A 27,807-nucleotide genomic window follows, 5' to 3' on the forward strand; every position below is an offset into this window, starting at 1 on the left:
AGATCATCTGGTCCAACCCTTCTTCCAAAGCAGGCTCCCTCAGCTGAGAAACAGTGGTCCCCCATCCTGTTGCTCCTCTGGGAGGAGAGTTCAGCTTTGTTTCAGAAATGCTCCTCATTCACAGAGTGCTGTCAGGCTGACAGCCCAGCTGAGTGCCTCCCCTCCGCGCAGAGCAGTCCTTCCTGTTCAGCCCGTGTTGATGGCAGCTCTGCAGTCCATAGCAGTGCTCTCCATAACAGAACAGCCATCTCTGGCACTGATACCGTGTGCTCAGAGGCCAGATAACAGAGATGACATTGGGAGATCAGGAGAAACACAGACAGGTTTCCAAAAGGACCAATGCTTGGAAGCGAGCCTGATATTTCTCCAGGCAGTCCAAAGATGAAGTTGGTTCCGGCTGTCCTGCTGGGAACAAATCTGGAGTGGCAGGTCCTGTAGGCAGCCACCCTTGGTTTGGGAAGGAGCAACCTGTGGGCTTTCAGGTTGCTTTGCTTATTTTTCCACTTCCCAAATCATTTCAAACCCGGGCTGTTCAAGATTGCTTTGCATGCACACAGCGAGTGCACAGTGCATGAACATCTCTGGGGTTTGCACAGGACAGAGCTGAGGAACGGCAGCAGTGGTGGCATGGCAGTTCTGACTGCTTTGCTTCTCCATTCTACTGTATAAATTCCACTTTATCTTGGGGTTTTTCACACACATTTCCAGTAGATGAGCACAGGTGAAGGGGGGCTTTCTGAGGAGGGTTCATCGGGGTGTGGGGAGGTTGGAGGCAGACATGGCACCCACCAAGCACACTGCTGCTCTCACCTTCCTTATGAGACCCATGCTCTGTGCCAGAGAAGGTCAGCTTCTCTCTTCCTCTGATGCACATTCATGAGTCACCTTGCACAACCTTCTCATTTATCTTTCCAGTAAATAAGCTAATTAAGGAAGTCTCTAGAGCTCTGGTTGTTAATAAGTTTAAGCATCTTCTTATCGCTGGACAGTGCAACCCATTTCATATCACGATTCTCCAGGTGTTTACTTCCCACCTCTGATGTCTGGGTTAGGGCTTTGTGTGCTGAGGCACAACAGTACCAGCAAGATACGAGGTAAGGACGACCTGCAAATCAATGAATATGCAGATGCCAGCCTAAAAGTAAGAAACAGACTCAAGCTGTAAAGTCTGCCCAAGGCTCCTAACACTGTTCATGTCTAGGATTCCTCCTGGGGCTTTTAGGATAAGAACTATTGGGAAGGCCTCTGGTTCTTTAGGCAGGCGTGAATTATTCCGGTGTCTGAGGATGCTCAGCTGAAAAAGTTGAAATTCACTTTTGCCTGCCAAGTACACACACAGTAACCTTGGACCAGGAAATCACACTGATAGAGGTCCTCCTGCTGTCAGGCAGATTTATGGAAACGGAGGATTTTTTAAGCATCCATTTCCTTGCATCGTCTTGTTTCTTTCAGGAGGGACCAAACCCTTCAGAACAAAGCTTGTCTGCGTCTGTCTTCTGGTACTGATCCATCCCTCACCACTGGGCTCATTTGCACGCAGTTCCTTTGTTCAGTGCTGCTTTGTGCTGCCTTCCCACTCCGGCACCTGAAAGCCCAGCAAGCTTTTGTGCAGAGCCCTGCAAAGGTGTCCCAGACAGAAACTGGCCTTAAAGTTATTACACTGCATTAAGCCTTATGGATAACATTAAATTTATATCATTAAAGCAGACCACTCTTGAGCTCTGAAATGAGATGGATTGAGGCTTTATCACCTTCAGAATAAGCTCAGGGTACTTCGTGTTACCACATTATCATTTCCCACTGTCCTGATATTTTCCCTTTAAACTTGCTGCAGTTGCTTGCTCTATGTGAACTGGTCTTTTTGATCCATGCCAACTGGAGGGAGCCTTTTTTTTTATTTTTTCTGGGAAAGAATCCATCAGCTATTTCAAAACGTGCATAATTGTATTCAGAAGCCCCTCAGAGAATCTGACATCTGCTTCCTGTAGCACTGAAATGCTGTCTTGCTTCATATTTTTTAAACCTGTACCTGTCACCAGCTTGCATAAGGAATAAATTCCTATCCCTGTGGTACAGTCCAGCCCTGGCAGTCAGATGTGTTATGGATCTTTTGTGGGAATTTCATCTTCCCCTGTAGCTTCTGGCTTTGGCAGCCATACAGCTGAGTGCTGGACGTCTACTGCTGGGCCATTACCCAGTTTCAGCGTGACAATAATCAATATCATTTCGTCCTCAGCTGTCAGAAGATGTCACATTCCTTAAGCAACCAAAAAGCTCTGTATGGAGCATCCTGACATTTCCTTTGCACGGTGGGGTTTGCTGCTGTGCCCAAAGCAAAGGTCTCCCAGGTTGCTCCCTCTCTCCCAGCCCCACCTCTGCCAGCAGAGCGACCCAGGTGGAAGTGCTTTCAACTTCAGCATTGCAGGTGCTGGATGCTGCTGGGCTCCCGCTGCTCTGCTCTCTGTGCCTTCCCCACCTGATGCTTCCCCTGGGATGTGCTGGAGCAGCTCAGGGCTGCCCTGGGCTTCGCATCAGCCACAGGAAAAAAGAACTACACAAAAATCCTCATTACAGGGATTTAGTTACAGAGGTTTTCCCCTGAAGTTTCTCAGACTGAAGCAGGAAGATTTAAGCTTTTTAGGCCGTATGCTCGAAACCTGATTTTTCTTCTCTTTTTACTATCCCTCCAGGTGTAACTTTATACTGCAGTGAGCATCTGACTTACACCAGGCAGGGGGAGGAAAACATCAGGTTTCATGGCTGCGTTTGCAATGCCCAGGGTAATGCAAGGCAATAGATTAATAGCAGTAGCTGGGATTTTTGAAGAGGAGCTCTGGGGATATATGGTATAAGTCAGTAAGATGCTGCCACTGTGCTGCTTAGGGAGTGGTTCAGAGAATTTCCTACACCAGTGAAATGAATAAAGCTACCGTATCCTCAACTTGATTCAGTATTGCAGCAGAGCTGGCCACAGATCTTTGAGGTCCGTGTGAGTTTCAGAGTTGATGTGAGTTTTTCCACGCTCCCTTTTCTTGAGATTTTTATGTTTTCCACCACCGGATAATTCAGAAGAGGTAACATCTCCCATTTCTAATTGTAGCCATCACTTGCGGCCACCCTGGCAACCCTGCCAACGGCCTGACCCAGGGCGCTCAGTTCAACCTGAACGACGTGGCCAAGTTTGTGTGCAACACGGGGTACCGCCTGGAAGGAGCAGCGCAGTCGCAGTGCTTGGCCAACGGGCAGTGGAGCAGCACCCTGCCTGCCTGCCGTGGTAAGTCTGCTCTGCCCAGGAGTGCTGGGCTGCCTCCCATCCTCACTGACTGCTCTGCCTTCCCAAAATCCAGCTTGAAGCTGGCCTAAGCTTGTGTAAAACACCTCGCGGTTGCTTAGGAATGGGCAAGTGATGTTGGAACTCTGAGGGCCTGCTTAGATGTTACAAATTCAGTTTTCCCTTGGGTTTCTCTTAATGGTCTCTGCCCAGCCCTGTATCCTCCAAGACATGCAATTATTTGCTTTAATTGGGAGTACAAAAGAGAATATCAGGGTAGACCATTAGCAGAGGTCATCCTGATAACCTTAGACCAGTTTACTCAAAGCAAACATTCTGCTCTTTGCTGCTGAGCCCTTTCTCCTTACATGCTGCCCTACTTCTAGTGATATTAGCACCAAGTTTGCTTCACATTCCCTCCCCTCCTTTCACTCTCTCAGTCTTTATTCCATTAATTCAGTATCTGTTGATGCTGTCACTGTGTGGGTCAAGAAATCAGCCTTAGCTGGGTGTGGAAGTCCTGATCTGGGGCTGGACAGTGAGGCTGTGCTGCTGAGCACCATGTGCCAGGCTGTGAGCCTGCAGCATTGCCTTCACTCTCTTTTTTTCTAATAAAGATTTCTTTTTTTTATTTCTGCTCCCAAAGAATCTGAAAAAAAGAAACGAAACGAAACCCGCCCCAAACTGTGGAATTTGTTCTTGTGCTTTCTTCCCCTTTTCCTGCTCATTTTTTGAAGAACCTTTTGTTCTCTGTTACACCCTTTGTTTTGTACTTTTCGTTGTTGTTGTTGTTGTTTGTTTGCAGTTGTAAACTGTACCGACCCCGGGCACCTGGAAAACAGCATCCGTCAAGTGCAGCCGAGCGGCCCTCACAGATTCAGCTTTGGAACAACTGTCTCATATCAGTGCAGCCATGGATATTACTTACTGGGTACACATGTCCTTACCTGTCAGGGGGATGGCACTTGGGACCGTGCCCTCCCACAGTGTCTTTGTAAGTTCTTCAGATTAATACCATTCACTCAGGGCTTCCAGCCCCGCTCCGCAAACCTGCCACGCGTTTTCATTCCACGCGGCTCTCCTGGTGCTCACTTGGCTGAAATCTCTTGTAAAAAGTCTGAACCCAGAGCCCTTTCTAATCCATGGGAATGTTTCTGGCCTCTGGTTCTGCCCACAGGAGGGAAAGAAGAGGTTTGAGGAGAGAAATCTCTTCAGACAGAGGTTGTTTCCCTCTGCAGGGGAGGCAGCTCACACTGGTTCCGTGCGGCTCCAGCAGAAATACTGTGGGTAGAGAAGAGAAGCATCGTTTCTGAAACACAGACCTTCATAGGGAACAGCATCAATTAGCCTGACCGAGGACAGAGTGTATTTAGCACCAGCAGGGCATGGCTGAGCTTCCTTCCACCCACTCATCCCCATGGCTTCAGGGAAGGGAAATGGCATTCTGGTGAAACACACTGGGACTTTGTTCTGCTGCAAAGCAGGTGGTAAAGAGGACCTGTTTCTTTACTCTTTCTTTACATTTTTTGGCCTTTCTTGAAGTGTCCTGGCCCTGTGTGCCACTGCGGTTTGCAGAGCGAATTGGGAGGTTCAGGGCACTGACTTTGGCTTAAGGGATATTTCCAATAGTGTAGAGGACTTCACGTGTAGGAAGACACAAAATGCTCATGTGGCTCACGTGCTACAGTAGTAATGCCTCAGCCAGGAGCTCCCTGGGTTCAGGGAGTTCAATTCAGTCAGTGGGATTGCCCCCAGCACAGCGTGCTGGCTTCATAGAACAGGCTCTGCTCTGCCCCCAGTGTTAGCAGCCGGGGGTTTGGCCCCAGGAGCAGTGCAGGTGACACCCAGGGCAGAGCATGGGGAGCTTTCCTGGGATGTGAAAGCCATCCGGGAGGAAACAAAAGTTTTATGGGGTTGGTATTGCAAGCAGGCAAAAAAAAACCAACAGCCAGAACAGAGACATGGGGCTGTGCTGGTGTTTCCTTTTTAGAGACTGAAGCAACTGTGATCTCCTGTCACCCAGCATAACAAATCACTAAAGCAGTCAGAAATGGAGCTGCTTAAGTTTGAGTCAGCTGCGCTGTTCCAAAGCCATCACCAATTCTTTCCTCTTGTTCTATCCTCTGACACCGAGTTATAAGCAGGAAACTTTGGCACGTTTTCCTTTGCTTTTGTTAGCAGCATACCACCTTCTCGTGTTTACAGCACCCTGCACAGGCCGTGGGGAGCTGACAAGTGATAACCACGTGTTAACACAGCTGCAGGGGCTCCAGGCGAGCAGTTGCCTTTACAAACCATGAGTCTGCTTCCTTGGGCTGCTCAGCCCACAGCTGCTCAGCTGAGTAAAAGGGATCTCCTTCCCTAAAATGCTGAACATCCATTGATTTGGAGGAGACTTGTGGGCGCTTTGGAGACCCAGGTCAGTCCTACAGCTGATATCTGGAATCTGCAGGCGTAAAAGCTTGGAGAGATTTTTGCACATCTCTGTTCTCTGTGAGTCCAAATCAGGATGCACTCAGTGCTGAAACCTGGATTCCTTCCAAATGTTTATAGCTGGGAACCCAAAATTAGTGGGGACTTTCTAAAACAGAAGCCAAGAAGCTTGATGCTGGAGAGGCTTGTGCTGAGAGTCTCGTCTCGTGCCTGGTTTGGGGGGGGGATAAAGCAGAGCTGATCTCCTTTGAGGAGTGGGAGAGAAGTCCAGGAAGGAAAGCAGATGGGAGCTGAGCCCAGCGCATCAGAAGGAGCAGTCTGCCTGCTGTGTACATAAATCCCCTAAAAACCTCAATACTGCCACAGGTTTTAAGCTTAGCTGAGTCTGCCGGAGTGTCTGTTATTAAATTGTTAGTTACAGTGCGAGTTTAAGTATTAGCTATCAAACCCATTTCTTTGCAAAGCGTCCTTGGTTTTAGTCACAGCTCTGCACCAATATATTTCAACGCCCACATGCCCAAACAGAAGCGTGCTCTCCTTTTATTGAGGCATACATCATGTTTTCTACCTAATGCCAGTATTTGTATTTTTAGACTCTAGCAGAGGGAGAGAACATATCCGTTACGGATGCTTTCCTTCAGCAGCCGAGCGACGCGTGGTCTTTAGGCTGAGAATGCTCATCCAGACCTGTCTAATAGCCCCTAGATCTGTCGGTATATTTGTCAACACCCTCGCTGTCTCCACTTTGATTGCCAAGCTAAAGTAAACCTATTAATTATTGTTAGCGGTGCTTCTTTACTGGTGATGGCTGAGCGAGCAGCGCTCGGAATCCGCCAGGATAATTTGCTCAGGTGTGACACAGCATCGATTACAGCTCTGTGCTGCCGGGACGGGGCGGGGGGTGAGGATGTGCATGGAATGGTTTGAGGTTAAGGAGGGTTCTCTGAGGAATGCGCAGATGCCTGTGGGTGTTAGGGCAAGGCAGCGATGCGCAGACCCTCAGCGGGGTCTGTGCCTCATGCGCCCTCAAAGGAGGCGATGCAGGGTCTGCTCTCGGTGTGAGCCCATCCCTGGCGCTGGGCGCTGCTGTTTGCTGGGCATCTCTGGGGCGGCTGCGTCGCTGTGAGCTGCCAGAGTGCCAGCAGGCAACCGCAGCCAGGTGGTTCCCTGGTGGCTGAGGCTGTTGCATCTGTCTCTTGCAGTGGTCTCTTGTGGGCACCCGGGCTCCCCACCCCACGCTCAGATCTCGGGTGACAAATACACCGTCGGCTCCGTGGTTCGCTACAGCTGCCTGGGGAAGCGGGCTCTGGTCGGCAACTCCACGCGCATGTGCCAGCTGGACGGGCGCTGGAGCGGCTCCCTGCCACACTGCTCAGGTGAGCTGGGCCTGGGGACGGGCTGCAGCCCGAGAGGGGACAGCAGGACAGCTCTGAGCTGCAGGAACGCGAGCGCTGCCGGATGCTGGGATGCTGAAAATTGCAGTCTTAGCTATTGGGTCCCCTGCAACTTGGATGATAAGCACTGGCAGAGTGTAAAGCACTAAGCTTGCAAGAGGAGGAATAAATCACTGCAGCAAATGTTTGTGGCAGGAGGTGTACTGCAGCCTGCTGCTTTACAGTTTTCTCTGTACAGGGTGAACATATCTTGTGAAAAATTGGGTCCTTGCATCCAACTGCAGTATCTGATCCTCTTTCTCGTGTGTTCCAGTAAAAGAGCATGTGTGGCCCCTTTCCAGGGCCTGGCATCTGCTGTTGAGGCACCACAAGTTGTCCCGGCTCTCAGCACATCAGCTGGGAACGGTTTGGCATCAGGACTCCATCTCTGCTTCCGTGCCAGTGAGAAAGGGTCTTGCACTGAAAATGTCCTGATGAGCCAAAATGTCCCTAAGGAGACAAATCAGACCAGTGGGCGATACAAAGGGATGTGCTGCCAAGCCTTCTTGAGATCAGGGCACTGGGATCCCAGCTGATGGCCTCCAGTGGGAGGAAAGATGCTGAATAACTGGAGGATGCTGTGCAGAGCCCTCTCTGTGCCATCCGGTCAGTCGTTCCGTGGAGAGCACGGTTGCAGATGAAATGAGAACTTAGCTGGAGCAAAGCAGTTGGGACAAGTGTTAATTTTTAATTATGCCACTTAGCAGCTGTACTTGACCAAGTTTAACCTCTGCTTTGGAAAGCGAAAAGAAATCAGGCAGAGCCGTCCTCCTGTTCAGAAGCTGTGTCTGCAGAGTTCTTGATCTGTAGCTGCTCTGAAGGGTTTTCTGCTCTAGTTCGTGCTTCTTCCCCCTGTGGTTTTCACTGTCTCTCCCATGATCTTTTTGGGTGGATGTTTGGAATGCTCAGCATCGCTCTGATGAGTTCCTGCTGACATCTGCTGTGTGTGATTTTTCTTAAGGACATCACGGCAGCAGTGTTAGAGCCGTGCTGATGGGTCCTGGTGGGAGCTCCCTGCACTGGGGCCCCGTGAACACCCTCAGAACCAGGGTTGGGGATTTCTCCCCAGCAGCCAAGACAGGGCCCCTCTTATTACCCCAAACTTGGGTGGTACAATGACCAAAGCAATGAGTAATTAAAGCATTGTCACGTTCCTTTAACTGTAGACCACAAATCTGGCCTGGTGCTTCATTTCCCTGTGCCCTCCCAGTCCGTGCCCTTGCTGGAAGCTGGGACAGGAGAGCAGAGGCTCATGGCTCTGGCTTTTGCCCAGGGGAGGTTCTCCAGGGCCCTTTCCCAGCCCAGGGTGGAAGCTGAGAGCAGAATAAGTCCTGAATGTCTCCTGCCCAAGGTTCTCTGGTGTGCAGACCTCTCCAGTGTGATGACAGCTTCTGCAAGGCGAAACAAAGGATTTTGGTCCAAGTCAGGGTGAAGGAAAATGCTGAGCCTGGAGCATTTCCCCCTTCTCTCTAAAAGCGAGTGTTTTTCCCCAGATGATGAATACGTTCATTATATTTTACATTACATGTTACACTGCAAAGGTTGTACCTGCAGCAAATGGGAGCAGGGCCGGGAACTGGGACCTTCCTTGTGAGCTGCTGGAGTGAAATTGTCCTTTCTGGCTTGGGGCTCACTGTGTTTACACAGATCATTAGCAGAGAAAGCCAAGAGCAGGCGTACGCGGTGCGAGCCCAAACCAGCCAGCGAGGAGGTGGGCATTTATCCAGCCTGCTCCAGCAGCTCCCCGCGAGGCATCCGCTCCAGCTGCTCCCTCCTCCCATCCCCAGACGCAGAGCCAGCAGCACAAAGTGTTCACAACTTGTACCAGCGGATGGTTCTCAGCTGGATCCCTCTCGCCTCTGCGCTCCAAACCCAACAGCTTCTTGTTTTGCAAATACAATGGGGCTCGCTGAGGTGGCCTGGAGCATGTTGTAATTTCTGCTTGGAGGGAAACCATCCACATGACTGATGCTGGCAACCAAGCTGCTGTCTGCTGGAGCAGCTGCCACGGAAAGCAGCTCCAGCTGGTAGGACTCCATCTTGAGATGCAGGAGTTACGGCCAGATTTTGCAACCTGCTTGCAAACAGCGGGCTCCCAAATTCGGGGGACTTGTCACGTGGAGTTAAATTGAGTCAGCCACACGATCCCAATCTCAATGTTGGTGCTCTCAAAGTGCAGGTGGGTGAGAAGAGCCGTGCCCTGAGCTTTGCTGGCTCTGATGGTGTCATGCTCTCTTCTTAACAGGAGGCAGCCAGGGGGTGTGTGGCGACCCGGGGATCCCATCGCACGGCATCGGGCTGGGAGATGAGTTTGGTGTGGACAGCGTGGTGCGGTTCAGCTGTGAGCCTGGCTACACTCTGAGGGGCTCATCTGAGAGGACGTGCCAGGCCAACGGCTCCTGGAGCGGCGTGCAGCCCGAGTGTGAAGGTACTGCTCAGCACTGGTCCCAGCCGAGCCGCTGACCGTGAAACGCATCGAGGCCAGGCTGGATGTGGCTCTGGGCAGCCTGGTCTGCTGGTTGGCGACCCTGCACACAGCGGGGGGTTGGAACTGGATGAGCGTTGTGGTCCTGTGCAACCCAGACCGTTCTGTGAGTCTATGTCTCCGTGTCTGTCCATGTCGTGAGGCAGCCTCTTCACCTCCCCAACATCCGCAGGGCACGCTGCATTTAGCACCACTAAGCAGTTAATAGATGCTTTATCAAAGAAACGCATCAGAGTGAGTGATGTGAACAGCCTCAAGCCTGTGTCAAAGCTGGAACTGGCACGTGCAAGAGTCATTTGCATTGAGCAGAAATGCAGAGTGCAAATTATGAACCAGTAAGCAGATTTTTGTATCAAAGAAAACCCAAACCTCTTATTTTTCTATTTGAAGGAATCAAGTAAGGCCCCATCATCCACTGTGATAAACCCCCAGCCAGGTTCTCTGAGCTGTGCTGCTTATTGCTGCTGTTTTATGAAAGTGTTTAAAAATCAAATGGGGAAAGAACAAAAGCCAAAAGGAAGCAGGATACCAAATGCGAGGAGACCTGGGCAAGTGCTTCTCTCCTGCTGATTTGAAAGCCAGAAGCCCAGAGAGATCTTGTAAATGAATTGGAAATTTATTCCAAATTGATGGAGCTCTTGATTGAAAAGACACTGAATCATGTTATTAATACGCTCAGGTCTTGGTGGTTGGGGTTTTTTTTCCCATTCTGTTTTTTTTTTTCTTTCAGTAGGAAGGTTCTTTTCATTAATCTCAGCATAAATAACCCATCAGGTTCCGGAGGCACCAAAATACGGATCCCTGGTGGATTCTTTTTTCGTACTTTATGAATAATAATAACATTATGCCCATAATGTACTCATTTAATGTTAAGTGCTGACTGGCCAATATAGGAAAGCAATTTGCAGCGAGGAGCAGCGAGCTGTGTCTCTGCCATTTGCATTCACAGCAAGTTGCAGGCACTGCGAGGTGCTCTTATGGCTGCACTACTGAGTGGTGCATTCAACTTTCTGGAACGGGTGTTCATAGGAGAGGGGTTAATTTGGGGATTGAATTCAGGGTGAAGGAGAGTGCTCTGAGGGCACAGAGCTGCTCGGGGGGAGTGGAGGAGCCCCAGCTCAGCACTCGGTGCCTCCGCAGGGCATCAGCCATCCAACGGAGCGGCTCTCAGCCATCGCGGTTGAGCGAAGTTGGAGCTGCTGGGGCTCTGCAGGTGACTGGCACACACCTGCCAGCGTGCAAACTGCTCTCCTGATCAGCTGCAAAGTGAGCATGGGGGCTCGGTCTGCTCGGCTGCAGGTGGGATGTGTAAGTGCAGAGAGGTGCAGAGGACACCGTGCAAATGCTGCGGTGTGGATGGAAGGGGAGAGCAGCTCCAGGCTGAGCGGAGGGCCACCTCAGGCCCAGCAGTAATGAGTGCCTTTCACCTGCTGGAATATTTCTGTGAAAACCAGAGGAGTTTGGAAACAGGAGGGAACCACAGCTGGTTTTTGCAAAATGCACAAATGGTGCGCAATTAAATTAATTGGAGGGACACATCGTGGGACTCTGCTTCAGTCAGTTGTACGCAGCTCTGGTTTTGTTGTGCCCACTCAGAGCAGCTCCCTTTGCTTCCTAAAAATCACAGATTTCAGGCCTCATTTACCATTGATTTGCAGCACATTTTGAAGATGGAAATTGCATTGTAGTTTTTCCTTCTTTCTCCTCTTTCCTGCTGCCCAATTGGTGCTCCCGGGGGCAGTGCAGGAGGGGCCCATTGCTTGTGCTCTCCTTTACACTCCCTCCTCCTCTCAGCTGAGCAGAATATTTGTTTTCATAATGTTTATCGTTTCACCAGATGAATTAAAGCTGCATCCAAACTGAGACGCAGCCCTGGCTGCTCTTCCTCAATTGCAGAAGACAGAAGTGTGTTCATTTAAAGCGGTAATGGAGGGAAGGAGCCGAGTTTTGTCTCATCCCAATCTGACTGCTGAGGACATGGGAGGTGGCAGGGCTGGGATTTGGGCTCAGGCTGCTTTTTTCTTTCTGCGTAGTTAGGTGGAATGTGGGTTACTGGTTAAATTAAACAGCATGGAAATTACCAGCCCTGGAGGGAAGGCTGTGAGGCCCTGCAGGCTGTGCCTGATGTGTCAGACATCATTAGGAAAGCCTCTCAGCCAGGTGCTCCGATGGCAGCAAAGACCAGAAGAAGGATCAGTGTGATGAAGGTGAGGTCACTGGGGGACACACAGAGGACACAGTGTTCACATGCCACCTCAGTGGAGCAGTCAGACATGCACCGTGCTCTGTGATAGCAGCTCCCAGCCTGCAGTCTTTCCTCCTGCATGATCTGAGGAGCAGGATGCTGCTCCTTGCAGGTGCCCTCCTCCTTAGCATCGGAACCATCAGTGCTGTGTGGGGCTGGGAGTGTTCAGCTCCATACCAGGTAACAGCACTTCAACTTGCCCTCTGTGGGCGCTGGTTTGGTTAAAGGATAGAGCACAGCCCTGCTAAAAGGCATGTGGATGGGAATCACCTTAATTACTGCTGATCTCTGGAGCATCCCTGAGCTTTGCAGGGTTTCGTAGCAGAGGTCACTTTGCAGTGCAGGAGAAGGTTTGTGGGAGCAGCTCTGGCTGTAAGCAGAACACCAAAGTCGCACTGCCCAGCATGGTGCTCCCAGAGCTGGGCAAGCTGCTGGGTTCTCAGAAGGGCTCAGGAACACTTCAGGTGTTTGGTTCCCTCTGTGCCACCTCCTGTTAGAGATGCTTGGAACCCGAGTTCTCATCCTTCTGCTTGGCCTGAAGCTGTTGGGAGAATCCCACTCTCTGGGCAGGCATTGGAGGTGCGCACGTGCTGGTGGGGATGGAGACCTCCTGGAATGCAGCCCAGCCCTCCCCTGCTGCAGGATGGTCTTTGGGTCGTGGTCACAGCTCTGGCTGCAGGCACACACATCTCCCCAGCAGCTCCAAGCGCTCTTTGGTCAGCAGGCAGCAGTTGCTTTGCTGCTGGTGATGCTCTCTGGTGTTCCTTGTGGCACAGGGTGCTCCCTGTGTCTCCAGCAGAGATGCCCATTGCATTCAGCGAGCCATCCAAGGGGTTTGCACAGAAAGGACATCCTGAAAATAACTGCAGGAACCAGATTTATTTTTGATAAAGGAGCAAACTGAGAAACCTCAGTGGTGGGGAGTTCTGCAATAATCATGTGCTGAAATATTTCACTTGCTAAGAAGCAGCAACTCCAAGAAATCCCCATTTGATGCAGCTGATTTTCAGGTTATTTTCTTGAATTTTGACTTAGTTTAAAGATGATTGGGTTTGAAATGCTTCAGGAGATGCGAGTGGATATGACTGTGGGACTTCCAGGGTCTTTAGGATTTATACTCAGAAAACAGTTCCCAAACCAGTTTCCTTTTGGGGTCTCATTCATTTTTCATCTCCCACTGAAGCCAAAGGGAATTACTTGCCCACTTTCTGCTCACTTGAGTGATTCGATCCTATATATATTTAATCTGTGATTTTAAATCTTTAAGCCTCTTCATCCTTATGCTTACAGCTTCTTTTGCATCTGGACCACAGGTAGAGGGAGGGAGCGAGGAGTTCCCTTCAAAGGCCTGGGAGCCCATGGCCTGAGCCTTTCCTCAATACCTGTGATTTTCTTTTATGTTCTGCAATTTCAGTGTAAATGAGGGCTGATAACAATTATTGCAGGCACTTATTTTGCCACGACCGTACTTTGTGCACCGCTGTCCACTCTGAAGCCCTTTTATTGCTGTGGTGCCTCAGACATAAAACTTGGGTTCTGGCAGACCTCTAATTGCATCCCACAGCCTTCTCTCTCCCTGGAGGGCACAGTGGGAGGGCAGTGCAGCAGCAGTGCTCAGTGCAGGGCAGCAGCTCCCGGCTGTCATTCCTTTGAGGTCTGCAAAGCCATGGGCTCCCGAGGGGCAGCCACCCCCCCAGGGTGTGCTGTAGGGCAGAGCTGTGGGACCAGCTGGGAATGAAGTCGGCTCTGAGTGGTCCGGTCCAGTGGCTTTGCAGCTAATCTCACTTCTGTGGCAAGCAGTCGATTGATTGCAGGATGGAAGCTTTATTGATTTGGTTTTTCATTCATTCAGTCTCGTAGTAACTCTGCTGTTTTGCTTTCCAGTTATCTCCTGTGGGAACCCAGGCACCCCCAGCAACGCCAGGGTTCTGTTCAATGACGGCTTGGTTTTCTCCAGCTCCATCATATACCAGTGCAGGGAGGGCTATTACTCCACTGGTGTGCTGAGCAGGCACTGCACAGTGAATGGGACGTGGACAGGCACCAGCCCAGAGTGCACAGGTGAGCACTGGGATGGGCCCCTGGGTGCCACACTGGGAAATGCTGGCACTGAGTGCTCACAGAAACTCAGCTGAGCTGCCTGGTACCAGCTGTCCCTCCACCTGCAGCCCCTGTGAGTGCCTAATGGAAAACTCTTGCTGTGGGTTTGTATTTTCCAGCTGGCTGAAGGGAGCTCTCTAAGTTTTCTCCACTTGGTGCAGCCCAGCTTTGCAATTAGGGGGCCGCATCCTGCTCTGAAAAGTGTTTGGGACCATGAGATGAGGGATGGTGAGGCCAGAAATGCTTCTTTCTCTTCTTTTGGCAGTGATCAACTGTGGTGACCCAGGTGTGCCAGCCAACGGCATCAGGCTGGGCAGTGATTTTACCTACAACAGAACAGTGGTGTTCCAGTGCATGCCTGGGTACATGATGGAGTCGGACAGAGCGTCCTCTCTGATGTGCACAAAAGACCGAACCTGGAACGGCACCAAACCTGCCTGCAAGGGTAAGGCTGGTTGGTGGTGTAAATGGTGGAGGATGTAAGTTGTACATGCCACGAAGGTTCTGGAGGTCTTTTCAATCCTTAATGGTTCTGTGGTGCCATGAGCTGCAGCGCAGTGCCTGAGCACACCTGGCAGTTTGTCGGTCCTGTCGTTCAGGCTTTCTGCCATGTTTACAGCACTTATTTGTCAGCACAAAGAAGACCATGCCAGCTTTAGGTCTACCAGTCATCCCAACGTGCCTGGGAGGGAGGGAATTGCTGTTATCCCTATGGGGAGAAGGAAAAGTGGAGCGCTGAGAGCTAAGTGACTCTTCACAAGAAGTCAGATCAGGCTCGAATGGCGCTTTCTGTTTCACAGGCACACGCTTCTTGAGCATCATCTGGAAGTCTGGAAAAGGCTTCCTCAAACTCCTTTCATTATTTCTCCATTCTGAGACTGCCTCTGTAATTCAGAGATAGGAAAGGGAAGTAATAGAACAGTTGTGGGACATGCTGGATCTCTTCTGTTTTACTCTCCCACCACGTGTAGATAAGACTTGTAGCAGCATCTGTGTTCTTCTTTTGCAATCTGGAAAATTCAACTGTCATGATTCTGATGCATGCAGACCACGTAGAAACTTCCAAATGTACTCCAGTTCCTTCAGAGGCTGTAAAGAGCAATTCTCACACTCCTCTTTCATTCTCACCACTGAGCTAATGTTGCAGGAGTAATACAGAATGTGGCCACAGTCTCATTTGGAGGCCAGGTTGATTTACATGAGCTTAGCATCTTTCCCAGTGCTCCCCTGAGCTGAAAAGCAAAGCACTGCAAAAATGTCACATTAAAACACCCCGGAGTGAGTGAAATACAGACTGGTTATTGATTCAGCTGCTAATCTGAGACTTAGCCAGGTTGTCCAAAATGCATGAATCTTTCAGGGAGCCTTAGATGAGTTTTCGCACTAAGTCAGGCTGGATCCTTCCTTCACTTGGAAGTGAACACAGACTCAGAGATCAGGGATTCCGTTAATTCCAAGTCTCAAAGTGAAATCCCAGTGCTCAGAGCTGCACACACAGCTGGGGAAGTTTGTGCAGCCCCCTGCAGGGGCTCCCAGGGGCTGTTCTTTGAGAGCAGCGTGACTTTGATCCTGCGTGAATTTGCTTGCTAATGGAAATAACTGCTGAGAAGCTCAGGGAGCTGCATGTTGCCTTTGTTTCTCGTTCAGCCATCGTCTGTAAATCCCCACAAGCCATCCCCAATGGCAAAGTGGTGGGCTCGGATTTCAGCTGGGGCTCCAGCGTCAGCTACGCCTGCCTGGAGGGATACCAACTGTCCCTGCCTGCCGTGCTCACCTGCGAGGGGAACGGGACCTGGAGTGGGGAGATCCCCCAATGCTTCCGTGAGTAGCAGCGCTGCGCATCCACGGATGGGTCGGGAGAGGGAAGGGGCTGAAACACCTGGATGCACTCATCCATCTCTTTGCATGTGGGCTTGAGGTCAGGTTTGTGACAAGTGTGAATTCCTCCTTGCACGTTCGTGTTTGTGTGACACCCTTAAAGCTCATGGCTGTTTGTCCAGGTGCCTCCTTGAGTTGGGTGATGAGAAAAGCCCTTTGACAAAGGGCTCTGTGGAGTCACAGCAGAAGTTAGGAACGTTCTGTGAAGACAGAGCTTTGGCTCTTGGAAACCTGTGTACTCCATTAAATAGCTAATGCAAAAAATTAGTTTAACGTCTCATGGTGATAAAGGCAGATTTGAGTTTCTTTTCTTGGCTGAATGGCTGGCAGCTGCACAATAGCCATTTTCGTATTAAATCACACAAAGCCCTCACTGTGTTCCTTGCACCCTTCCCAGGATCTTGTATAATTAGTGGGCTTTCTGTGTGACATGGAACCATATAGCAATTTGACATCATGCAATTAGGGACACGTTTTAAAGCTAAGCATGCTGCTAGGGGGGAAAAGAAGAAAAGGAAAAAAAAAAAAGGAAAAAGATGGGGAGAAGTAGAAGTTAATTAACAGCAATTGGCAAAAAGAGAGAATTATAAGGAAAGTAGCCAGCAACGCCTCCTGCCACCAATCATCCCCTGGTCAATCACTGAGCTCCGTGGCAGTGAGCAGTGAGCCTTGCCTCATTAATAGCCCCATTGCTGGTGCATTAGCATCGTCTGCTCTCGGAGAGGTTATCACCACCCCCTGCTCTCTGCTGTTACAGCTGTGTTCTGTGGAGATCCAGGGATCCCTGCCCAGGGCCGGAGGGAGGAGCGAGGCTTCACATACCGCTCCTCGGTGTCCTTCTCCTGCCTGGCCCCCATGGTGCTGGTGGGCTCAGCACGCCGCTTCTGCCAGTCCGATGGCTCGTGGAGTGGGACCCAGCCCAGCTGCATCGGTAAGGGCACCTCGCCTGGCCTGTGCCTGCAGGAGGAGCGTTGTTGGTCTGCATTTTCATTTGCAGAAGAGCGGCTTGGTTTGCTGTTGTTGTTTTCTTTCATTTCTGGGTTTTAAGTCCCGTTTCTGGGCCTGAACGTGCCGTTGACTGCAGTTCTGCCCAGATGTGCACGTGAGAGCTCCTGTGTTCTGTGCTGCATTTGAATTCTATCCAGAGTGGCAGAGCAGCAGCTCCTAGAACATGAAGGTGATGTATACAGAGGACAGAGTCCTATGGATTGCTTTGCCTAGCTGTTGGTATTCAGGTTGAAATCTCCAGACATGCTTCATGCGACTGTTTCCTGGGGCTTCCAGAACCCTTTGAAGCCTCAGAGAGGTCTATAATGATAATTAGTCACGGTGTTCTGCGCCAATTTAAAACTCTGGCTGCAGTCTTGAACTCCTGGGCTCTGTGGTGACATAACTGCTCAGGCTCTGTGCTGCTTTCCTTCACCACCACCGTGCTGCCTGCCCTCAGCTGGGGTGCAGACTGACCTCAGTCATTCTGGCTTGTTAGCTGCATCTTCAATGTGTCCCTGATTCTGTTAACGTAAAATCCTGGTGGCCTGAATGTCAGTTTACTTCCACGTTGGTGTCCCCATGGTCTTCTCACATGCAAGCAGCTGGGAGCGCTGCCTCCTGGAATAAATTTTGGCTTTAAATGCCCGTGCCAGATTTCTCTCTGAGGCCTCATCCAGGCATTCATCCCTCATCCAGAATCCCGTCCTCCATTCATGGCACTGCAGACCCACGAAGCTGCAGTGGTGCAATGCATCCAGCAGCAATTCCTGCTGCTGTGCTGGGGAAACATCTCCCCAGTCCAAACAGTGGGAAGTGGAGGGTGCCTACAGGGGGCAGGCAGCTGAACCTAGAGGGTTCTGCTTAGTCAGATCTCACTCATCTGTGAGGCACACAGGATGGGCAGAGTGCTGGGCGCAGTCAGGAGACAGAGCTGTGCCCTCTGCCCTGCACCATCCATCCCTTCCACCTCCACCAGCCCCTGGGGCTCTTCATCATTTCTCACAGACACCGACTTACCTGGGGGCTTCCATGGAAACCGCTTCAGTGATGAATGACAAAAGCTCAGCAGAGCTGAATGAGGGAAAATGACTTTGCTTGTGCTGCAGCCCCACGTGGGCCCACGTTGTGGGTCCCTTGTTGAGTGAGGCAGCAGTGCTCCGAGGACACAGGGAGAGCATCACGAAGTGTGTAGTGCTTCGGTGGGAACAGAGGGGTCGGTTGGATGGGGAGGAATAAAGGCATAGCAATAAAAGGCCAGGCTGTCAGGTACAGAGGTTGTGCTCGTTCCCCTGGAGCTGCAGCGAGGAGTGACAGGCTGCCTCTGCTCCCACTCCGTCCTGGATTTTTCTTAGAGGGTTTATGTCTCGATTGGCACAGTCCTGTTGATTGAAGTGCTTTGACTGAGTGTAGAGAGGTGCTGGCAGTGGGACTGTGTCCTTCTCATGGTGTGATGAAGAAAAAGGGCTGGGAAAAACAGGCTGGAATCTCGTTGGAACATGACTGCACAACGCTCCAGGTGCTGCTAGGAGAGCTGTGCCTTCGCTGGGTACCAGAGCATCCCCTGGGGGCAGTGGGGCTCTGTGCTGTGATCCCGAGGAGCAGGGATCCTGCTGCTGCTGCCAAATTGCCTTTCACACCAAGGCTTCAGTTCCTTTGCTCAGTTTGAGATGCTGATAATAGCGTAATGCATCTCTGCCTTGATCCCATTGGTGTGCTGCTACTGTCAACGTGCTGGGGAAAAGAAAAAAAAAGAGAGATGCTGGAAGAGTAGCAGCAAGTTTTGCTAGTGAGTTGTGTGTGTTCATCTTCTGGTAGAGACCAAATGAGGCATTAAGAGAGATGATGCATCCGAGATGCATTAGAACTCCCAGCCCCTGGGTAAAGCAGCAGGGTTCCATGGAGGGGGCTGTGGGCAGGGCTGCATGCAGGGAAGGGCACTGTGCTGCGTGCCGTGCTCCTGGCGTGGGCAGAGCAGCGTCTCCAAGACAAGCTCTGCATTCTTACGTCTTCTCCTGGGTGTCTGAGTGCCTCTGGTTGGGTTGCATTGCAGCCGTCGGGGATTTACAGAACGAAAATATCCACGTGTTTTTCCTTACTGCTGTGTGTTCCTTCTGTAGCAAAGTATTTCTGCTGCCTCGCAGAGCTCCGGTGTGGCTTCCACAGCTTCTCCCTTAACGCTCTGCTTCTGCTCTGCCCCCAGACCCAACCCTGACCACGTGTGCAGACCCCGGCGTGCCGCTCTTCGGGATGCAGAACAACTCTCAGGGCTATCAGGTACTGCTGGGCAGAGGGCATCGCGTGGCGCCCTGTGTGCACCGAGTGGTGGTGGGGCATCAGCTAAGAACGCGTTATTTATGGTATTAATTGCGGTGCTAATGAATAGTTATCAGCGTAATTAGCACTCAGATCGGAGGCACGGTTTCCATTCGTTGTCAGCCTAAATTGTGCTGGTGGTTTTTGTAGTCTGTACAGCGTGAAGGAGGGGGTCGGCCCTGCGCCCATGGGTGCGCGGTGCTGCTGCAGCAGAGCTGGGTGCAGGGCTGGGATGCTGCCTTCCATGCTCCTGCCAGGACCTTTCGGTCTTGCTGCCAATTAGTTATCTTAATTCTGGCTTTTAATGTATTCTTCCTAGCTTTTAATTAGTCCTGAGACAATCCAAGCCTGACTTGTGTATGGGCTGCCCGTGTGGGAGCTGCACAGCAGTGGCTGCAGGGAGCACTGGGGGAGGTGTGCCCTCAATGCAGTGCCTGGGGAAGGGGCGCTGCACGGTCCTGCCAAGCTAGGAAGAAAGGGAGGATGCTCAAAGCCCTCCCTGGCAGTTTTATTCCAGCGTGTCCAGGTTTAACAGCAAATCCTGTTGCAGCAGCAGAGCTCACAGCCATGCAGTGTCACATCTGATCTGTCTGGAGCAGGGAGTGAGATCTGCTGTCCTGTTGAATCCAAAAGCAAAGCAGTGAGCAGTCTGCAGGAAGTGAACACACCTCGGAAGCGTCGAGGAGTCACCTCCCAGTTTTTGTGATCCTTTTTGCTGTTTGCAATCCAAGTTGGCAACTATACTATGGCTGTGGGCTGTTTGTTGATGGTAATTATTTTGAATGCCCCCTTTTTGGCAAAACTTTTGGGCGTTGCTAAATCTGATGCTCGCTTTGGGTGCTTTCAAGACATAGCAGCTTTGCTTATCACTGAATGGAGGAACCCTCTGCCCAGTTCACAGCTGCTCTGGGTGCTGTGTGGCTCTGGCAGGACGGTGAGTGCAGAAAGAAGGCAGCTCACCTTTTCATTGCATAGAAGGTGGAAAACGATAGAAACACTCTTGCACTGTAAGCATTGGTAAATTACATTGTGTTGTGTCTCCTATGGAAACAGGTGGGAAGCATGATTTTCTTCAAGTGCCAGAAGGGCTACCTGCTGCAGGGCTCCACCACCAGGACCTGCCTGCCCAACCTGACGTGGAGCGGCGTGCAGCCCGACTGTGTCCGTAAGTGCTGGCAGCTGTGGGCACACTGGTCACTGCTGGCACACTGTCATTGCTGCCCTGTGAATTGCTGGCTCTGAGGAGCTGGTAATTTTTTGGGAGAGCTTGAAAAAAACAGGGGCTTGAAGAAGAAGGGAGACGGCGCTGTCATCTCTCTGCTGACATGATTGTGCCAGCAGCCACTTCTGCTTTCAGATGAGATTTTTTTTTTTTAGCTTGTCCTTTCCTCAGAGACGTGGTTTGAGGTGAGACTTTGCTTTGTGCTTCTGAAACCACATCTGATGGCCGAGATGTGAGCTGGAGCTCCAGGCACTGCAGTTAACACTGAGCCAGAAGGGCTCTCCGGCAGAGCCGTGTTCTCCCTGCCTTTAATAACGTGTTGCTCTTCCTTTTAAGCTGTCCATCATCTCTTCCCCGCTATACCAGAAGGAATTTGAGCTAATGTACTTAAGCTGTAATATCCACAGTGGCCTCTGTACCATAAGCATTACAAAGCTTCTCCTTCTCCCTTGTGAGGTGGGGTAGTGGTGAATAGAGTGAACAAACCCTGGAGGTGCACATGAGAGCAGCTGGGGGGGCTTTAAAGCTTCAGAGCAGTGGTACTGGGGAGGGGGATCGTGGTGCTGGGAGGCAGCTTCCCTTTCCCAACACTCACTGCAGTGAAGGGAGCGTGACCCCAGAGTTACCAGCTCCTCTTTCTCGGATTGAAGATGGCAGGGTTGCACAGCAGCTGTGGGTGTGAATGGGATTTTGCTCCTGGTGTGAGGTGCATTGGAACAGAAGGTGTTTTGTACTCCTCGTGCTGCTGAGTTGTTGCCTCCTGTGCCTGCAGCACGGAGCTGGATGTGGTCCCTGCTGACACAGCCTGGGGCTCTGGGACGCAGCATTACAGCTGTGTGAGCTCCATCATTCTCTGAGCCTTTCTGGGTTTTATTTTTCATCTTCTGTAAAAGGGGAATGAAGATAATACCTCATGAAGGCTGCCGAGGATTTGTTTTCACTCATGAGCACTTTGAGAGCTACAGAAAGGGGAAATTTACAGCGTGAGTGCAAGCGAGCTTCCTGGCCCCTGATTGATGAGCTCTGGGCCATAACTTCTGGGGAGAAGTGGTGACACGCTGCCAGCAGCACAGCCAGGCGCTCTCTGGTGGCAGCAGCTGGACGAGCTCAGCCCAGATCCCTGTGGCCAAATCCTGGAACTAATTGAGCAGTGATAGGAATTTATGGTTATTGCACACTCCTGAGGACTTGCTGTGCGATGCTGTGTATAGATAGGTACAAATTATCAGTAGGACAGCAGTCCTATGAAGTGAGGTTATACAAAAGCGGACCTGTGGTGCATCCACTGAAATCCTCCTGCAGAGGAGCATTTCGTCCATGAAAGTTTAAAGAGAGGAGAAAGGCAGCTGCTCGGTTTCTTTTCCTGGCCCTACAGCTGCAAGTGAAGGCATCACAAACGCTCCATCCCTGCTGGAATGCAGAAGTGGCCATCTGATCACAGGCTCCTGTTCGGCTCCGGGAGGGTGAGCAGAGCTTTCTCCTCCTCCGTGTGTCAGGCACAAGGTCCTCAGGATCGTTGGGTTTCGGCTTCTTTTCCTGAAAAGGGGAGGGGTGATGGAGCCTGATGTTGAGTTCATGGAGGCTGGAACTGAGTGAAGGATCCCCTGAGAGCTTCAGATAGGAAGAGCAATCTGGCAGCAAAGCGTGGGAAATGGTCTCATTAATTCCTCTGGCTGGTAAAAGTCCAGGCATGGCACTGCGTCCCTCAGTGAGCAGAGAAAGCTTTTGCTAAAAAAACACTCTTCTGAGAGATCCGTCTCCCGGCTGACATCGCTGGTGCCACTCTTCTGCCTTTCTGAGTGCCGCTGCCCGCTGTGTCACATCTCTGGTTTTGTGCTTTTCAGCTCACCACTGTAAGCAGCCTGAGACCCCCTCCCACGCCAACGTCGGGGCTCTGGATTTGCCATCCCTGGGCTACACCCTGATCTATTCCTGTCAGAGTGGGTACTACCTCACCGGAGGGTCTGAGCATCGGACCTGCAAAGCAGATGGCAGCTGGACAGGGAAGCCTCCCATCTGCCTCGGTAAGAGCTCTGAGCAGCGTGGCTTTGGCCTCCGTCTCTGCAGAGGGGGGATTTGCAGCCTGAGAGAAAAGAGCAATTCTCTTAGAGCTACGTGGGCGCTTTGGAGAAGCCATGGTTTGCGTGGCTGAGCTGATTGCAGCAACCACAGATCCCAGAAAACGGGGGGAAGTGAGGGGATTTTCTGCTTGATGTTTTAGACTTAGAAACATCTGCACAAGCTGAACCTGGTCTGTACCTGTGCGTTCAGTGCCTTGAAGCTCTTGGTTCAAGATCGTGCAGTCTTGAACCCACCTGAAGCCCTGGTGTGGTGGTAGCCCTGCTATGTGCTCAAGCAGCGTCAGGTGAAGGCTGTCCTTTATGAGCACCACCACAGCAGCGGTGTCTCAGCAGATTCGGGTGCAGCAGTGTTCATTTGGCTGTGGGTTTCATTCCTCTCTTCCAGCTGACATCCGCCCCAGCGGCCGGCCAGTGGGCACAGCGCGGGACCCGCCGCTCTCCAAGCTGTCAGGTAGGAGGCAGGGCTGGCTCTGTGGCAAAGGAGCAGCCAGAAAAGCAGCTGGTCCTGCACATCTCACACTGCTGGGCTGGTGGCAGCAGCCTGCGTGCCCCATCCCCTTCCTTCATGCTTTGCTGGAGAGCAGATGGGCGCCTTCAGGAGTGGAGCACCAGCGTCGCTGCTCTGAGCTGAAGCCCTCTGGGATATTTTTACATCAGAGCTTTTTTGGTTCTGTGTTTGGTTTTGGTTTGTTGGTGGTCTGTGCTGGTTTTTCCCTAGGAACCTGTTTGGGGTTTTGTTTGTTTTTAAAACTTTTGTGGGTTTTTTGTTGTTTGGTTTTTTTTTTTTTGGTCAAAACACTAAAATGAAAGTCATCAGCACGTTTGTTCTCCTCTCTTTGGCTTTGTACTCAGTGATGACAGCACAGCACTGAGAGATCACATCACTCTCACCACTGATGAGAGTGGGTGGGATTTCGGATATTTAAATACATATTTTTGAGTCTGAGGCAAGAAAGAAATCCGCTCTGTTTTGATTTCTGAGAAATGGAAACAAGTGGCAACGATCGCAGGATCGTATGATGATCGTATCTTGTGTTTCTCTGCCCCTAATTACTGTGCTTTGCAGTGCCTGCTGATGTGTTTGCAAGAAATTCCCTTTGGAAAGGCTCCTACGAATACATGGGGAAAAAGCAGCCTGCAATGCTGTCTGTCACCAGCTTTGACCCTGTCACCAGTAAAGTCAATGCCACTTTGATAGACCACAGCGGCGTGGAGCTCCAGGTTTCTGGTGAGGGAACCAACGTGGCTGTTTGTGGGGATTTACACTCACTGCACTGTAGTTCATGGCATTGCTGGGCACGGAGCAGTGTGCTCTGTTATCTGATGGGCTGGGCTTTGTGATAGAGATGGACAGAAGCTGGAAGTGTCCAGTCTTTGAGTGGAGCAAGACAAATCCTGTGTATGAGTTTGCTTTGACTCATCCTGGAAAGCAGCACAACCCAGCTCACTGACTTGTAATTTAATCCAAGCAGTTAAATGGTGTGAATGCCCCTTGTCTCTGGCCCCCCTAGGAGCATTGTGTTACTGATCTGGTGTCACATAGGAAATATTTACAGCTGAATCGCTTCCCACGTGCAAAATGTCTTTAATATCCTGGGGGACAGATGTGAGGTTGAGAATTCGTGGTGTGGTTCCAAGTGACCCCACTGATAGGAGCGTAGGAAGAGTTGCTGCCCACTCTGAGAAAGCGAATTGCTTCAAATTTGAATTGAGACGTTGTGATCTGGTGGTTAAAAGTCACTCATTTTCCAGGCATTTACAAGAAAGAAGACGTGCACCTGCTCCTCCAGGTCTATCAGATTATGGGGCCAGTGGAGATCTTTGTGAACAAGTTCAAAAACGATAAATGGGCTCTCGATGGACACGTAAGTGCTTGGACACCTCGTATACAAAGTCCACACAACTCATCCATTGCTGTCATAACCCCAGCTTTCCTCTCACTGCATTTGTCCCATTTGGGGACGTAACTCCCCAGATGAGGCTGTTATCCTCCAGTGACCTGCCTGCCCTGAAGGCACGTGGGCCATTCTTCCAGTACGTGAGATAATGTTCCATGAGCAGTCAGCTCTGCCACGCTGCAGCTGTATGTTTGGTTATCTGTGCCTGGTTATCTGTAGGTCTTCCTGATAACACCAGAGGAGAAACCAGCACAATTTGTTTCACTTATATCTGCTTAGCATCACATCAGAAGAGCCAGTTTTTCCTTATGGAGTCAGCTTTGCACCCCGATTTCTGAGCCTGGTAGCTTCCCATGCCCATAAGAGACCCAGTGGAGCTCACAGGCAGCGTGCATCCCATCGACCCACGGCCAGCTGGAGCTCAGGGCATCGCTGTCAGCACATCTTTATCACAGACAAGATGCTTTCCCCCCTTGAGATGCGAGAGTCTGAACAAGTTGCTGGGCAGTTAGACTTCTAAAAAGATGTCACGTTTTTCCAGGGAATGGAGTTAAATTAACGCAGTGCATGAAGTTGAAGGAGGCTGACGAGATGGGTGCTGCAAACCCAGGGAAGCGTTGAACAGATCTGTTCATCTCCGGTTTCTTATCGTTCCAGGTCTCATCGGAGTCGTCCAGTGGCACCTTTGTGTACCAGGGCTTTGTGCGTGGCAAAGGGTTCGGGCAGTTTGGCCTTCAGAGACTGGGTAACCTTGCTCTGACTCCTAGTTCTTCCCTTAATTGCTGATGGCTGCACTGTGGTTGCAGTGGAGGTTATCGAGCAGGAAACGTTTCTACTGTCCCTGGCATTAATTTTCAGCCCTGCTGGGCCAAAAATCAGTAAGGTTAATCTGTTTACATCTGCTTTTAATCACCCTCCTAAATAAATGATGATGAACTAAGCCAGGCTAGATTGCCAAGCCATTCTTCCTGCAAGTCAGAAGCTTTTGATTACCTTCCACAGCACCACTTCTAACCTTGTTGTTGTCTTGTTGAAGATGTAACTCAAGCAAGCCCCACTTCTTGCAGTGCTGCTTTGAAACGTGGTTACTTTTGCTGTGTTTCAGACGTCAGCATGATGGAAAATGATCCAGAATCGATAGGACACCATTTTGCATCTAACAGCAGTTCTGTGGCAGCTGCCATTCTTGTGCCTTTCATAGCCCTGATTATTGCAGGGTTTGTGCTTTATCTCTACAAACACAGGTGGGTTTCAGGAATGACACAGTAAGTGAAACAAAATAAGAGGGCTGACAGAAGTATTTGTGAGCTTGTCTTAAAAGCATTCCCTCCAGACCTGGTTTCTCATTTAGTTCAGAAAATAAAAAAAAAAAAGGAATAGAGCAAAAGTGCACAGAGATGCAGGGGTGTTGGAAGAGCAGAGTGCTGAGGGCTTTTATGGCGATCAGTGAGATTTGTGGCAGCGTTCAGGAGGATGAAGCAAAGTAAATTTCATACTTGGGCTTTGCGTACGTTGTAAATGACTTCTTTCTCCTGATCAGTGCATTGCTGTGGAAATGTTGCTGCACTTCAAAGCATTGTGTGGACTGGATGCTGTGCAGGGGGAGCACACATAGGACTATGGCAAAGCTTCCTGTACCACAAATCTGTAATAAGATTTGCTGTAGATCCCTCCTGCCTCTCCCGCAGGTGTTTGCCTTCTTCAAAAGCAGCTTTTTTCTTTCCCGCTGACTTTGTCAGTGCTGTGGCTGCAGCAGGAGCAGCCGTGACCTCTCTGGGTTTTTCTTTCTGGCACCCTGCAGGAGAAGACCCAAAGTCCCATTCAATGGCTACGCGGGCCATGAAAACACCAACGTCAGAGCAACGTTTGAAAACCCCATGTATGACAGAAACCTGCAGCCCACGGACATCATGGCCAACGAGGCAGAGTTCACAGTCAGCACTGTGTGCACAGCTGTATAGCACTCATCCCCTGCGTGGTGAGTGGGGCGCAGGGGGGACGTCAGAGCGGAACGGTGGCACCCGCAGCTCAGCCTGGTGAAACTGGTTGTGGATAAAATACTGCCCTTCTGCTGGGGGGGGTCTGTGTGCTGCTGATCCCCACTCCCAGGGTGTCTCCTTCCTGCTTTCAGGCTGTCAGAGCCTCGTGTTTGTCCTAAGCTGGATCAGTGTGGTTCAAAGAAACGCTCTGTGGTTTGGTTTGCCTGGGAGATCTCTGCGTTGGGCACAACCCAAACCAGAACTGCCATCTCTGGGGTCTGGTGATCAGCTGGGACGTGGCCTCTTGGGGAGCAGTGACAAAGCGAATCCCAAATATCCCTGTGATAGAGCAAGCACTGGGAAGGGGAGGAAAAAACAAGTCTGTATGGGAGATCACACACTGTGATTTTGTTCAGTGGTACAAAAGATACAGAGGAGGGTGAACCAAGGGGTTTGGAAGTTTGACCACGTAGACATTGAGGATTAAGTAGCTTGTAGACAAAAGCCCCAGGCAGAGCCTCAGGGGCATTTCTAGACTGGCAAGTTCTCACTCTGAGGTAACAAAGCTGTTGTGGGTTTTCTCAACGTTTCTGTGTGCACTCACAAACCGTTTCTTTCTCTCTCACCCTTCCCACTGTCCCAGATTCCTCCAGGGTCGGTATCTAGCAAATGATTGTGTTTCACCTCACTAGTCTCCGTCCATTCCCTCCCCATCTCCCTCCTTCCAACCTTGTTGAGGCTGTGGAGAAGCTGCTACGCCTTGTTGGACTCTGTGTTACTCCTGAGAGATGGCTCCATCATCCTCGTCCACCTCTGCATCCCGCCATGGATCATGAAGCCAAGCAAACAGCTGCTCTGCACAGCTCCTCCCAGTGGGCACCAGCCTGGTAGTGAGACGTGGGGAAGTGGAGGGCCGTGGAAACGAGGCGATGGGCTCAGTGTGCTGCAGGGAGCAGGGGGGTACGTGGGGTCTCCTCCGCTTTCGGAGGATCTTGGGCAGACAGGGAGGAAGCCAGGTTGCACTGCACAAGGTGCTGACTGGAGTCAATGGAAAATAGCAGCGTGGGGCAAGGTGAGGATTTGCTTTGTGTTGGGTTTGGTTGGTTACCCGCTGGTTTGTTGAAGTCGGGGCTTTTGTGGAAGTGTTCAGATGGGACCTTTTCGATGGGAAAACGTTTCTCCCCTTCCTTATATTTAATTTTCCTTGGTATGTTTAGTTGAGTTTGGGTTTCTTGTGCCAATTTACATGAAGTCTCTCGGAGCCTGAGGCTGCTTTCAAGGGCTGCTGAGGGAACGTCCCTCCATCCCTGGCTCCTGCAGCCAGCTGCCCATGGCAGCCATGCCCAAAAACCCTCACGAGAAAACTGCTGACAGACGTGAAGGGACAAAAACCTCTTTAAAAATAACAAATACTGATTTCCACCTCCCCCCAAAACTAGTTGCATTCAAAAGCCTCTGCCCTTTCCATATTGATCCTCC

General features: G+C 50.9%; 1 protein-coding gene across 1 annotated transcript in view; it reads left to right on the plus strand.

The window, feature by feature from the left end:
• The window catches only part of CSMD2 (CUB and Sushi multiple domains 2), a gene marked incomplete at both ends in the record, with an annotated part of 226,948 nt that extends 200,638 nt beyond the window's left edge, over positions 1–26,310 (plus strand). The window contains 17 exons of the mRNA XM_079545965.1: positions 3,101–3,274; positions 4,077–4,265; positions 6,907–7,080; positions 9,383–9,565; positions 13,752–13,928; positions 14,233–14,412; positions 15,615–15,788; positions 16,603–16,776; positions 19,036–19,109; positions 20,202–20,313; positions 22,215–22,394; positions 22,837–22,902; positions 23,518–23,679; positions 24,204–24,316; positions 25,007–25,094; positions 25,455–25,593; positions 26,151–26,310. Of these exons, the coding sequence (XP_079402091.1) occupies positions 3,101–3,274; positions 4,077–4,265; positions 6,907–7,080; positions 9,383–9,565; positions 13,752–13,928; positions 14,233–14,412; positions 15,615–15,788; positions 16,603–16,776; positions 19,036–19,109; positions 20,202–20,313; positions 22,215–22,394; positions 22,837–22,902; positions 23,518–23,679; positions 24,204–24,316; positions 25,007–25,094; positions 25,455–25,593; positions 26,151–26,310 (2,519 nt within the window). The remainder of the gene's footprint in view (positions 1–3,100; positions 3,275–4,076; positions 4,266–6,906; positions 7,081–9,382; positions 9,566–13,751; positions 13,929–14,232; positions 14,413–15,614; positions 15,789–16,602; positions 16,777–19,035; positions 19,110–20,201; positions 20,314–22,214; positions 22,395–22,836; positions 22,903–23,517; positions 23,680–24,203; positions 24,317–25,006; positions 25,095–25,454; positions 25,594–26,150) is intronic.
• Between the last annotated feature and the right edge of the window lie 1,497 nt (positions 26,311–27,807).

Source organism: Tetrao urogallus (assembly GCF_951394365.1).
Source record: "Tetrao urogallus genome assembly, chromosome: 23".
Taxonomy (NCBI): domain Eukaryota; kingdom Metazoa; phylum Chordata; class Aves; order Galliformes; family Phasianidae; genus Tetrao; species Tetrao urogallus.